Here is a 14,576-nt window from a genome sequence, read left to right as displayed (position 1 = left end):
GTGCGTGGGCTTCTCACTGCGGTGGCCTCTCTCATTTTGGCGCACGGGTTCTAGGGTGTGCGGGGTTCAGCAGCTGCGGCACGCGGTCTCAGCAGTTGTGGCGCAAGGGCTTAGTCGCTCTGCGTCATGTGGGATCCTCCCAGACCAGGGCCCAAACCCGTGTCCCCTGAACTGGCAGGTGAATTCTCAACCACTGCACCACAAGGGAAGCACTACCTTTGTTTTGTTTTTTTTTTGCGGTACGCGGGCCTCTCACTGTTGTGGCTTCTCCTGTTGCGGAGCACAGCCTCCGGACGCGCAGGCTCAGCGGCCATGGCTCACGGGCCCAGCCGCTCCACAGCATGTGGGATCTTCCCAGACCAGGGCACGAACCCGTGTCCCCTGCATCGGCAGGCGGACTCTCAACCACTGCGCCACCAGGGAAGCCCCCCTACCTTTGTTTTTAAGACAACGTATTTACTAGTAAGTTTATATAATTTCATTTTTAATGCTGATTGTGTTTAACAATCAGCTACAAAATTCCTGAAAATGTAATGATCGGTTCTCTCAAGCCAGTCTGAGCTGGTTCCAGCACACCACTGGGGCCAGGATTTAGACTCAGTCATTCTGGAGCCAGCACTTTCCCTCCTAACCATTACATTATACTGCCCCCAAGAAGGGCATGGAGGCCCTCTAGCCAGACAGATCTGCCCTCATCGATCAACAGGGCAATAGATGCTGCAGAGCCAGGTCCCTCCTGGGCACTGTTTCCGTGGCCTTCTACCGCCCTCTTATGCCTCCAGAATTCCCCTTTACCCATATCTGATCTCCCTAGGTTAGCCCCACCAACATGCATTAAGCACCTACTCCATACCAGGTGCTGTTCTAGGCGGTGGGGACAGAGATGAGCTTGTACTCTAGGAGCTCATGAAGTAGTGGGAAAAGAAAAGCATATATTCAAATCCAACAGGTTACAACCCAGTCAGGGGTGTGGGCCAGACTGTAGCTGCAAAAAGAGAGAGATTACTTCCCCCTGGGAGGCGTCAGGGATGGCTTCACTCAGAGGGGGATACATGAGCAGGGTTTTAAAGCATAAATAGAGGGGACTTCCCTGGTGGTCCAGTGGTTATGATTCTGCACTTCCACTGCAGGGGGCTCGGGTTCGATCCCTGGTCAGGGAACTAAGATCCTGCATGCTGCGCAGTGTGGCCAAAAAAATAAATAAATAAAAATTTCAAAAAGTTGAATAAAACTTACAAAATTAAAGTTAAAAAAATAAATAAAGGATAAATAGAAGTTTGCCAGGCAGACTGGGCGTTGCGGGTATATAATAGCATGAATAGGAAAGAATAGCTCCATATCCTAGCTGGGGGTCCCTGCATCAAGGGAGAGCGAGACAAGGGAGACATGGGGAGAAGCAGTTTGGAGGGCGATGCTGCAATTCTCTTTTGCACGTGCTGGCGTGAGGTCCAGCCAGGAGCCCAAGCTGCACACCAGAGTCCAACCCTGAGATTCAGACTTAGGAGTTGTTGGGGAGCGGGTGATGAGAAGACAAGGGGAAGGCATGAGATGGGAGAAAACTACAGCTTCAACATACGTTGATGACAGACTCAGAGGGAGGCACGACGCGGGTGCCCCTGAAGGCTGGCCATGGGCTCTTGAAGGATGAGGTCAGGAAGACTAAAAGTTCCTCTCTCCAGCCTTCCCCTCTGCCCATGACACAGGCTAAGGGGGGAACAGGGCCCAACCCGCTGTGGCCATTCTTCCCTCTGCTTTTTTAGGAACAAGACATGAGGCCCAACTTTCCCCTTCCACCTCCACCCCAAACTTTACCTATGTGTTTGACCCACACAGCTAAGAAAGGGTGGTGTAAAAGCTGGGGTTGGAAAGCTAGAATTCTAGACTCAGTGAGTGACACACGACACATACAGCACTGGCTGGGGTGCAGGCACACAGGCAGGTTGCTCCTGAGCAACTCCCAGCTTTGTCAGCTGTGTGACCTTGGGCAGGTGACCTAGCATCTCTGTGCCTTAGTTTCCTTACCTGTGAAATGGGGATAGTAATTGGACCTAGTTCCTATTTTCTTATTAACCCCAATAGGGTTCTTGTGAGAAAGCAGTGAGTTAATACATGAAATGTTCTTAGGACAAAGCCCGGCACCCAGTAAGTGCTCGATAAATGTTAACGACTGTTATTATTCTTAGTATTACAATTGTCCACCTCTGACCCTGCAGTTTATTTTCAGCTCTCTTGTCTTCCCCCCAGTTTTTCCTCCAGCAAACCCTAAAGTGATCCCCAGGGAGTTAGGCGTCTTGGAGCAGACAGTCTGGACACAAGTGTCACTTGGGCTCTGAAAATAGCACTGGCCGCGGTGCTCTGCGCGCCTGGAGGGCATTCCTCAGGCTGAGTGAGGCCTGAGCACTGCTCAGCCTGTCGGGAGGTCAGGGCAAGCCGCAGAGGCAGAGCGGCCTGCGTGTGTGTGTGTGCGTGGGGGGAGGGCATTGGCATACCACACTAGGAGGCAACTGCAGTGCTGAAAAGCATGGAGCATGGCTCCGAGAGGCGATTCCCAAACCAGAGCTACTTTCTGAAGCCGGGATCCTAACCCTAACCCACTCCTCCAGGATCCTGTGTTGCTGCAGGCTCACCTGCTGGGATCCTCCACGTTCCATCCCACCCTCAGAAGGCTCTGTTAAGTGGGAGTCGCCCACGAGGTGCAGTGCCACTGATGGCCTGCAGGGGGCTCTAGAGCTCTTCCATTGCCCGTATTCTGGGCTGCGAGGGTACCACGCTTAACACAATGGGTTGCGTTTACCGGGCTGAGCAACTATGCTGCTCTGGGAGGTGAGTGAAGAGAAGCTGGGATTTGCTGGTCCTTCGTGTGCCCCAGTTCATCCATGCCCCCAACTGACTGTATCAGGTTCAGCCCCTTGTCCTTCCTATACTCCACCACCTAACACTGATTTGGGCCGTTTCCCTCACAGCCCCCTAGGGGATGCCTCCAAAAGGTCAGCCTCTTGTCCTTGTGTGGGGAGGCAGGGAGAGGCCGCTGCTTTGGCCTCCAAGGTGCAGCAAGGGTAGCTTCCAACTGCTGGGGTGCCAGGTTCTAACAATCCAGCCCCTCAACCTGCTTGTCAGGGAAACATCACGCAGAGGCAGGTTCCCGAAAAGACTCTGCTTACCCTGTTTCTCCCTAAGGCAAAATTCAGTAGCTCTGGGTGCTACGCTAGGAGACCTCATTCGGCAGATCTGTTTACCTGATTGCAGCTCTATCAGTATATCTGGATGACAGAAATCACTTGTACGCACTAACTTCTAAGGACATGGCCAACCTAACAAGTTAATATTGGCAAAAAGTTAAAGACAGTCATTTAAAAAACACTTTGAAAAAACTACACATAATTGTTCTTTGGGGCTTTGTCAAAAATAGAAAAGATAAGGGAAATGTGTTTTTTAATCAGACCAATTTAAGAAAAACACCCATGGTAGGGTTGCCAGATTTAGCAAATATCACATGGGACACACTTATACTAAAAAATTATTTGTTGCTTATCTAAAATCCAAATGTAACTGAGTGTCCTGTATTTTACTGGGCAACTCTACCCATGGTCCAAGGATATAGGGATTCATTCAGAGGAAATTTCCTATTCATCACCTCGGCCCCAAATCGTAATTCCCTCTGTAATCCCCTTGTGTTACATATGGAAACCCAAGCCACATTGATCGTATTAAACAAAGTAATCAGTTCAAGCACCCCAATCTCACTGCTGAGTCGGAAGGACTTTCATTGTGAGGTTATATCAAAGGAATGAAAAGTAACTTCCAATAAGATATCAAAAAATTAACAAGAACATCAAACATTTAATGTACACCCACTATGTGCCTGCTACTTGTGAATTACCTCTGTTTAATCTTCACAATAACCCTGGGAGGAAGATAGTATTCTGGAAACTAAAAAGAGTATCTACAAGTCTAATTTCTCTACTTCTTGCAAAGGTATGTAAATTTGTAGTCAATTACTTCACAGGGAAAGAAAGGGGAGGGAAATCGAGAGACTCCATTCCATCAACAAACTGGCTTATTCATAATGCAATGCCGGGTCTGTTGCTCTTTGGTTATGTGCCACTTACACAGGAAACTGTCTTAATTTCAATGAATGATCACTGACTTGCAGTATGGGATCGTGGGAGAGAACTGGGTGGGAAACCCGTAACAATCTTCAGTAAGTTGGCCTTACAACTGAGGAAGACGTGTTACACTTCGGGATAATAAACAGCTCATTTGCTGTGAATAAAGGCACGCTCAAGCCACCCCGAACACTCGGTGACAATGACACGCAGATTCCAAATGTTCTCTGTAAGAAAAAACACCCTTTCTCCTAATCCTTCTTAACTCAACAAGACTGATTGGTTTTTATTATTCATGAATTAATTTTTTACTCAGGGTCCAGCAAGGGAATTGAAGCTATAACGTTTCTCACCGACTGAGGGGAAAAAAAGCAGATCTCAGCCTCAGCAACACAGCCAGATCCTTGCTGGGAGTCCTGGTGGGGTAGGATATTTTGTTTGTTAAATCAGATAATAATCAATTACTAGTCCCAAAATTTAGGTTGTTGGGTATTTTGGGGGGGAAATTGAGTAAGAACATGAGTAAGAATATTGAAGTAGAAAAAAAATACAGTCGTGGGACCTTGGTATATTAGGTGTCTCCTGTTATGTTAGGCTGGTATATTAGGCTGTCTCCTATTTCCAAGTCGCACATACAAAAAAAGGGGGCGGTGGTGAGAGAGGAAATAACAAAGGCAGCACCAATTTCAAAAGTAATGCACAGCTTCCCTGGTGGCGCAGTGGTTGAGAGTCCGCCTGCCGATGCAGGGGACACGGGTTCGTGCCCCGGTCCGGGAAGATCCCACATGCCATGGAGCGGCTGGGCCCGTGAGCCATGGCCGCTGAGCCTGCGCGTCCGGAGCCTGTGCTCCGCAACGGGAGAGGCCACAACGGTGAGAGGCCCGCGTACCGCAAAAAAAAAAAAAAAAAAGTAATGCACAGATGAGCAGTTTGCAGGTGAGCAGGTCCAGGCCTGGGTATCGGCATGAAAAGTCACAAGAGGGGTCTCAGGGATCCAGAGGGGGCGGCTCCCTGGTGCCCTCCTTCTAATTTCTGCCTCCAGAGAACAGGTTGAGGTAGCCGGGAACAGGGACAGCGGCCCTGGGAGACGCTGAATGGCCAAGAAGGTGATCAAGGGTGGTGAGGTGACTTTGCCTCTCTCTGCACCCAGTTCTTTTCCCAGCTATTCACATGTGCCAAGTCATAACCCCTCTTGCCCTCTGTGTGCCTTTGGTTTGCAAACTTCTCCTGAGATTGCAGCCAGAGGAACCAAGGAACGTTGGGGGCATGGAGAGGCAGAGCCTGGCATGGACCTCAGATGCTTGTGACAGGAGGGTCAGACCCGACCCAGTGTCCTTTACAAGAAACATTTCTCCCTTCCCAGTTCAAAGGCAACACACCTAGCATTTCTGAGGGGGACCGTGTGGCTGACACCATATTCTCCTTCACCAGTCTGTTCAAATTTCAGACACCAGGCATTTTTTGCTCTTGGATGAATTTAGATATGCAAACCTGAAGCCTGTGCAAGTTATGTTTGCAGAAAAACATTTATGCTCAGAGGCAAGACACAGCAACCCTCATCCAGTTACTACGAGGCAACTGGTTATGAGAATTGCTTTGCGCTTTTGGGGAAGAAAAAGCTGCAAGCTGTTATTACTGTTATAATTATTACAACCATCACATTCTTGCTATTATTTCTGTGAAAGCGGCGTTCTTTCTGCCAAAGCTTGTTAGCCTGACTGCTTAGGTAGACAATGTCAACACACCCAAGGGACAAATGACAAAGAGTGAGGCTAAAAGGAAAAGGATAAATACTGCACTCTGCATGCGTGCTGAAGAGATGTCTCACCATCAAAAGGGAATGTTTTCTGCCGATCGATTAGGAAGGCAAAAACAAAAGCATACACTAGCTCATTCACTCAGCAACACCAGGATCTCAAACTAGAGCTCAAAGTGCTAGGAAGTGAGATAAGAGAGCAGAGAAATGGAAAAATAGGCTTCGAATAAAGTTTGGTGCGTCCTGACACCCTCTCACCTGCACCTCCTCAGGTAACAGAAAACCAACCTGGAACGTGAGGTTTTTACCCTCTTTGGCGTCCCCACCAAATGTGAGCAGGCCATTGACAGTGGGTCAAGGCCTTGATGGCTGAATCGGAACAGGGTGGCCCACAGTAGCCATTCTGCTTTGGGACTTCTCTCGGCTAATCGCGCTCAGCAGCTCGAAATGGCTCCAACACACCCTCACACTCGGACACACACACATGCACACACGCTCAGGTAGACACACACACAGACGCACACACCCTACACTCCTTCCTCCAAAACATATAAAACCAAAGAGGGATGAAAGGACAAAGGCAAACTAGAGCAAGTTGGGATGAAAATAGAGGGAAAAAAATAAGTGAAGACAAAGGAAAATGTTAAATTGTAAGACATGAGAGAATTTCATCGGAAGCATCACCCTTTGCATCCTCCACCCTCCCCTAGAGCATTTTCTTACGACTGTATTTCCTTGTTCTTTGCCCTTTGGAAACCAAGAACACACGAAAAGACCAGTGATGCTCAAAAACCTTTGGCCGGGTATCTTTTAAACATACAAGCCAGGTGAAAATACCGAAAGCATAAATCTAAGTAAATATAATACTTTAAGAATTTTATAACAATAAGAAGAAAAAAACCCACATTTATGAATTCAAGTTAATTCAAGCAATTAAAAAAAATAAAGAGCCAAGTTAAAATAACACTTAACATTTGGGGTTTTGAAACTCATGGCTTCCTAGATAGAAAAGCTTGACTCTAATTGGGCACTTCACATCTGTGCAATTTTAATGTAGTGTTTCAGTAAACACCGATGAGGCGTGAGGCTGACTGCTGCTGTAATTGGCAGGAGAGGATTCTGATACAGTTTTAAATGAAAATTGATCACATTTGAAACAAGAAGATAAAAACAAAACCTTGTTGGAGTTTGTTTAACTGCCTTTTGACCTCTGGATGAAATGACATTGAGAAACAAAATAACATTATCCAGAAAACCATTCCCAGAAAAGGCTCAATCCCGGGGACACCAAATGACAATATTGAATAGAATATTTTAAAGTCCTAGGCAACAGAGGACAGAAATTTAAAGAGAGAGAGAGAGGGAGAGAGAGGGGGGAAGGGAGAAAGAGAGGAAAACAAGGGGAAAAAACTTCTTTGGGACTACAGCGTGTATAGGTTAAAAAGCATGGCAAAATGAAGATGAAAAAAATTATGTCTGTAACCCCCAGGAAAACTTCTGCTTGGGGTTTATTTTAACCCAAGCACACACAACTCTGAATTTAAGACATTTTGCCAATAGATTTTTCCCCCATCTTGTCCAATTCCATACTGAACGTCCCATGGGCATATTAAAACCAGTCTGATTTTCCTTGACTTAAGAACACATTTGACCTTTTTAGCGATAGACTGTCAATGGACCTATATCCAGGGAGAGAAGGGTTAGTCGGGGACCTGGGGCAGAACTCCCAATGCTCCTTTGAACGTGGCCATCTGTTCTGCTAGAGGAGGGCAGTACGGCCTGCTCACCCTCTCTGGGGTCTGCCAGCCTTACCCAGGCCCAGAAAACTCAAGAGAGCCTCTAAAGAAAGACTGAACTCCTCTGGCAGCAGGGACAGCCAGCCCCTGGGTCTCTCTGCGCTCCCTCTCACACCACGGAAAAACCCCAAGGCTCAGCAGCCCCTCACGGAAATGTGGCCACAGCCTGACCTCAGTCTAGGCAAGGGGTAAAAGGCAGGGTGGCCGGGGCTGTGTTTAAATAGCAGAGCCCGTCGATCCCGCGACGCCCATCTGAAAGGGGAGCCCCACCATAGCATGCTCTCACACCCGTACACACACAGACATTCTCCTAGGAACAGATGCGGCTCTTGATGTTTCGGGGTTCAGAGATATCCTCTATATCAAGGGTGTTGACGGCAACAAGAAAGGGCTTGACACTCCCTTAAGCCAATGCTTACAACTAAAGGTGCTATTAAAAATCCTTTCTGTTCTAATCCTGATCGGTACAGAAAGGCCCTCTAGGTGGGCAGAGACCAGTCCACTCACAGGAGGGGCTGGGGCTGGGGACCAGGCGGCTCCAAGTTTCCCACTTGTCTGCTTTGTCAGTGTCTTTTTTTTTTTTTTTTTTTTGCGGCACGCGGGCCCCTCACTGTTGTGGCCTCTCCCGCTGCGGAGCACAGGCTCCGGACGCACAGGCTCAGCGGCCATGGCTCACGGGCCCAGCCGCTCCGCGGCATGTGGGATCTTCCCGGACCGGGGCACGAACCCGTGTTCCCTGCATCAGCAGGCGGGCTCTCAACCACTGTGCCACCAGGGAAGCCCTGTCAGTGTCTTTTGTTGGATGGTTGCTTGGGGGTCTCTGCTCCCAGGGACAAATTGAGCCCACGCTGTCCTATGGCGTGCCTCCCCCTGCCACATCCGGAGTGGGGGCAGCCCCGCAGAACCTGGGAGCCAGCAGGCATTCACTCCCCTCTGCCCGCTGAGCCCCAGGAGCACTCCTCCGAAGTCACAGGACGCCCCCTCCAGAGCCCTGCTTTCCCCAACAAGGCGCCCAGAGCCACAGACCAGCACGCACCCAAAGTCTTCCGGTGACCTCCTTCCAGCGTGGCCCAGGAAGTGCACGAGGAAATGCCCCAGGGCAGCCTGCCACGCGGGGTCACACTGTCACTAGTGGTAAGGGTCACATGCCCAGTGGCCTAGGGAAAAACTACACCCTCAGCGACTGACCTCTCCCAGGCATTGCCCTGACAACCTCTCCGAGGAAGGGGTCTGGCCCTGCCATCCCTCCCCCGGGACAGCCCTGCCATTATCAGTGAAAGGTCAGCGGCCTCACCAGAGGGAGGGGGGGCAGGCTGGCCCGGGGAGGGTTAATCTGCCGGCCAGCCAGCACAGGGGTCACTGTGATGTGCAGAGAAGTTGAGCAGCCCAGTCCCCCCAGAGCTGGTCTGCTAATTACATTTGCAATTATAAACACCGCAACCTCCCTGCGCAGGGACCTGGCCATACCAGCCGATGGGACAACCGGGATGTGATCCTGCCGCAGGCCACCCCAGCCACGCGGGACACCGGGGCCAGCAGAAGCCTATGGGCCCCTCCTCCGAGGAATGACCATGCATGTGACCCTTCCCCGGAGGTCTGAGGCTGATGGGACTGAGAAAGGGGATGCTCACCAGAGATGAAACCCAGTCAGGGGTCACCAGCACTTAACAGTGCTAAAAAGACCTTTGATTTATCCCTAGAAATCAGCAAATGGCCTCAAGGGCAGGAGGTGGGCTCAGATTTGTCTGGTCCCAGCATCCCCAAGTTGAGCCCTTCCAGGATTCCTGGCATGGTCTGTGGACCCTCTACTAGCAGCCCCCTCCTGGGCCCACGCACCCTCTGGGAACCACGGCCACTGCGGAGGACATCAGAGGCTCTGCCCTCAAGCCATGCTGGGGTCCCCCATGGGATCATTCAGCCAAAAGCCACCCAATCCCAAGACAGAAGCTCCCAGCAGAGCTGTGAGGAGTCCTGACTAATTCTGGGCAGACCTCCTGGTCAAGCTGGAAGAGACGGAGAGGGCCTTGCTTGCAGAGAGGAAAGAGACAGAGGGAGATGATGGCTGGTAGGTGTGGAAAGGCACCAGCCTGGGGGGTTCAGGGTGTGGGCTGGACTTCACTTTGAAGGAGTGGGTTACGGTCTAAGTATCTGCTATTCCTTCCCCTTAAATGAGAACCACGAAGAACCTTAATCATATTGAGGAAACCACTTAAAGCATCTGCGAAGACAAGTTCTAGGGAACAGCACTGCAGAACCGTGTCAAAAGCATCCTGCCTCTTATCTAACTGTTCGGCTGTCTTCCGAACTGAACTTGATCTCCTTTTGAATCCCGCTCTCTCGCACAGCCAGCTCCATCGCCCACCCGCCAGGCAAACACACGCGCAATGTCCCTCTCACAACCCACCCCTCTTTTTTGGGGGCTGCCAGACTTGTACAGAGCTTCCCAGTTCCAACTGCTCAAAAGAAACTAGGCATTTTGCAGAGCACCGAGGAAGGTGACAAACTTTCAATGAGTATAGATTATCTTAACTCAAAACCATTTGGCAAATGTCCCATTATCAGGAATACGGATCAAGCACACAGGACAAAGTCAGGAAGGCCTCCTGGGCTAGGGCCGGGGGCGGGGGGGGAGGGGCACCTTGAGAAGGCAGGGTTGTGACATGAAATCTCTATCACAGCCACTTCCCTCACAGAGCTTTCCCCGAAAGTCCCCTCTGTCCCTCCTCTCTTAGACTAAATGGAATAGGTATTGATTACTCCAAATCAATAGAATGAAAATGTTCTTGTTTGGTGGGTCAGTTTGTTTCTTCATATATATATATTTTAAGAAACGTATTTTTATATGTCCCAATTATTGGTAAAATCGAGGACTGTTTGTAAAATGAAGTTGGGGAAATAAGCTCCGAGAGGAAATTTCCAGTTGATGTCAAGACCTCACTGCGCTGGAAAGGGCCTTACCAGGGACTAGGGCCCTCTGCGTTGACCCACTGTTTCCTCCTAGTTTATCACCCTCAGGCCTGAATGAGCCCACCCTCTTCCATGGCAGCCCACACCTCCAGAAGTGTGGCAGGCACATAAAAGTTTATTTCCTAGAGCCCCTCCCTCAGAAAACCAAGACTAATGTCCTCACTCTGATTTATTTTTACATGTACCATTAAAAATTAATTTCCCCCTTTGTTTTTCTCTGGGTCACTGATTCTGAATTGCCATGTGGCATTTTTCCTACGTGTGAACCCACATATTTTACCTTCAGGACAGTTTGTTCTCTGTTTCTTTAACATCAGCAAAGTGGTCATCAGACGCTGGGTGATGCAGCGCCCCCTGCTCCCTGGATTTTTTGCCGAGGGTCTCCATCAGGTCCGTCCCCAACGCATTTGTACACAAGCCCACACAGGCCAGCACACTCACTCCCACTCTGGCTGATTATATATGTACATAAAATATTGATTAGAACTGGTAATGGAGTCACCTACAGGATTGGCTACAAGAAAATGATAATGAAGGAGAGAAAGGTATGAAGGTCCTGGTATATCTCTGTGTGTGTGTGTGTGTGTGTGTGTGTGTGTGTGTGTGAATTTCTCACCTGGAAAGTGAAAATAACACTAAAGCATTAAAAAAATGCTCTCTGTATATCAGCAGGTGAGAAGGAAGTATGGGGAGTTCTTTCTCACTGGACTCTGGTCCCTGCACCCTTGGGTTTTTTCCAGTCCAGGGATATCAGCTAAGCCAAATAGGTAGAAACTGTGTGTACAAAGCACTCGAACCCACTCTTGTATATGTTCCCCAAGAAACATCGGCACCGTAATGGATGGATTCATTCTATGGTCCTTCCAACGGACCAAAGAATGCAGACCTCCGTCTTGTTACTTTGCTACCAGTGGCTCTAAAGCTGCTTGTGAAGCACCGGGGCTGAGGTCAGAAAGATGCCTCCCCCCAAACCAGCCTCTGACCTCCACAAGCTCGTCCTTGGAAATTTTGGACCCCTGTAACTACAGCAGAGGTAAACCCTCGCCAGGAGGCACACACCTGTATGTGGGGCCAGCTCACTAATGCTTCGGCGGTTGCCCAGCAGATCCTGGGCTCTGAGAAACAGCATCTCACAGGGATGCTTAGCTCCTCCGCAGAAAAAGCAAGCATGTTTCTGGCTTTTCCTCTGCCCCATGGAGTGAGAAGCTAATTCCTTGCAAAGAAATCAAGAAGGGTAGGGAGTCCAAACCACTCTCAGGCTTACTTTATAACTGATTTCCACTTCAAACCCTTCCCAGACACCCAGAACCTCAGCTCCCTCTCTCCCCTTTGCCGCTTCCCCGACATTCCTTCTTTGCCCATATTTCTCCTCAAACTCAAGCCAGGGTTGCCGTCAACTCGATGAATTACCCAGCTGCTAAATCCCCCATCTCTCCTTGCTTTCTTGGTCAACATAATCAGAAGATGTACTTCTCCATAGGAAATTTCATAGTTATCGACTGTGACTTGAGCCAGGGACAAATACATAGATATTTCAAGCTCAACTAAAGAAGGCACCTCTGGAGAGAGTGACCTAAATAATTTAAATAGCCAATATTTGTCGTACTTGGTAGTTTTACGTGAGGAAATGCCCCACAAACATCCTACATTGTTCACAGCTTCGCCCACGCCGGAGGTTCCTTTGGGGGCTCCCACTCCCTTACGGAAGGAGCACCACCGTGTGAAACTAACCCCCACTCCACCCCCACCAGCCACGCAAGCTGGGATCAGTGTAACCTTTAAAGAGAATGAAAAGACACTTTTCAAACTGATGGAAATCTGAATCCATTATAATTAAAGATTTCCCTCATCTCCCAACGCAATCGCCTTCTTCTGACACTCTGTCTAAATTCTGGCGGCACCTAAAAGACCCTCTGCCGAGGGAAACCCCAAAACTACAAGCAAAAAGGTCAGAGTGGAGGCTGGACAATCCGGTCACCCCCAGGAGATGCTGCTGTGAAGTTGCCTCCTCTCTCACGCGTGGTCCACCTGGGGTGGAGGTATTCTGTGCAGCGAGGGGGGTGTAATCACACTTCCTGGGACCCCACGTTATCCAGAGTATTGTTGTAGGAATGTCGCGGTTCTTGGGAGGAAGGGGTGGTACAAAAATGAAAGGATGGCGGAATGAGAACTGACTTTGGTAGTTCTGTTTGCTTCAGAAAAAAAAGAGGAGGAAGAAGAGGAAGAAGTTAAACGGTTCCGCGAGAACCTAGAGTTGTCATTGTATTATTGTTTGAAGCCTTCCGAGGGACCACTCTGCACGCGCCCACACCCCGACGCCGGGACACCAGCCCGGAGCGCGGCGGCACGCGTAGCGCCCGCGGGGTGACCAGGGCAGGTACCCGGGCAGGTGGGACGACAACCGCGGAGGGCCCTGGGAGGGAAACCGCGGGTGGCCGGCGCAGGACCCCGGAGAGCCCAGGCTGGCCGCGCGGGGCAGCCTCCCACCGTTCAGGGAATCAGTTCTCCGCTTCCTCACTCTGCGCGCTCGGCACGCTGCCCAAGCTCGGGGACCCGCGGTTACTGCGAGTCGCTTCCTGCAGCCCCCGCCGTCACCCATGCGCACGTCGCTCAGACAAGCCCGGGTTCCAGGGAGGCGAGCGCTAAGCCGCCCCGGGGCACGGAAATCGAGCCAGTCTGTTTCGCAGGGCGCAGCCTCTCCTAAAGCCGCGAACCAACTTTGCCTCCGCCGCTGCGCCGAGCCGACTGTCCCCACTCCCAGCGGGATGCGGGCTCCCCTCGCAGGGCGTGCGGGGCGCAGTCTGCCCGGGCCGCGCCGCCCGCACCCCTGGGGTGGCTTGAGTCCACCGCGCCGCGTGCGCGCCCTCGGGGCGCGCCCCACTGGGACTGCGGGGCGAGACGGCGCTGGCCGCCCACAGTTTCCAAACCTGCGCGGCACGTTCGATTTCGTCCCCTTGCCGGGATCGTTTTTGGTCCCCAGTATGGAAATAAACATTAAGGTCAAAGGGCTCGCAGGGAGGCTTTCCCGGATGGGACCCGGCATCCTTGCGACACTCCCGCACCTGTTCTAGGCTTGCTCCTCCCCAACCCACAGAAACGCAAAGATTTTCTCCCCGCGGGGAAGGTCTGAGAGAAAGAGTGAATGAGAAAGCTCCGCTCTCACCTAAAAGTGAGGGTTTGTAAAAGGGGGTGAGGGAAAAGTTAGAGTCGGGTTTATCCCCAGAAGGAAACCCACGAAGTGGGTGGTTTTCCCTTTCCAACCTCCCCCCTAAGTGCCCCCGGGGTCCCTGCCACTTCAAGAATGCCTAGAAGAAGAACTGCGACACCCAGACGGAAGGACAGACACAGACGGAGAAGCAGAGGACCTACTGGTTGTGGTAGCCGAGGGGGTCCGGGATGCAGAGTTCTGACACGTCCATCAGTCCCCTTTTAGCATTCCCAGTTGGTAGAGGAAGGCGGCGGGGAAATCACGCGGAAGAGCGAGTGAAGGGCACCGGCGAGGTGCGAGTCCGGGCAGGGGCACGGTGAGCGGGAGAAGGCAGAGGGGGAGGAAGCACCGTGGTGGGGCGAGAGGGAGGCAGAGAGCCTTGCGCGCCCAGCCCAGCGCTCCCACTGATGAACACACTCCGAGCGGGCAGAGGGGATGGGAAGCCGTGGAGGAGGCTCGGGCACCAGAGACTTGGAGCCCACTAACCCTACTGTAGCTTTAAGGCTGGGAGACTGATGTGTGGTTTGGCTCCTATTGGCTATCTCTCAGGGGCTGGACTTAAAGTGACAGAATCGAGCTGGGGTGGGGGGAGGGGGGTGAGCCAGAGAGACTTCAATGGAATCAGACGCTCGCGCGAGGTCCCCACCTCCTGAGGAGTAGGAGGATTGTGCTGTAGAGCCGCAAGGCCCGTCCTCTCGCCATTAAAGAAAAAAAAAATTGCCCAACTGGCTGGTGGGTTTGGG

The 14,576-nt window shown here is 51.1% G+C and overlaps 1 protein-coding gene across 1 annotated transcript in view; it reads right to left on the bottom strand.

The window, feature by feature from the left end:
- The window catches only part of ESRRB (estrogen related receptor beta), a gene marked incomplete at its 3' end in the record, with an annotated part of 107,896 nt that extends 93,819 nt beyond the window's left edge, over positions 1–14,077 (bottom strand). Inside the window, exon 1 of the mRNA XM_082618550.1 lies at positions 13,995–14,077. Within this exon, the coding sequence (XP_082474676.1) occupies positions 13,995–14,044 (50 nt within the window). The 5' untranslated portion in view covers positions 14,045–14,077. The remainder of the gene's footprint in view (positions 1–13,994) is intronic.
- Between the last annotated feature and the right edge of the window lie 499 nt (positions 14,078–14,576).

The sequence above is a fragment of the Mesoplodon mirus genome, assembly GCF_964341445.2.
Source record: "Mesoplodon mirus genome assembly, chromosome: 4".
NCBI classification, from domain to species: Eukaryota; Metazoa; Chordata; class Mammalia; order Artiodactyla; family Ziphiidae; genus Mesoplodon; species Mesoplodon mirus.
The sequence above is the reverse complement of the archived record's forward strand: the minus strand, read 5'-3'. Positions and strand labels throughout refer to the sequence as shown.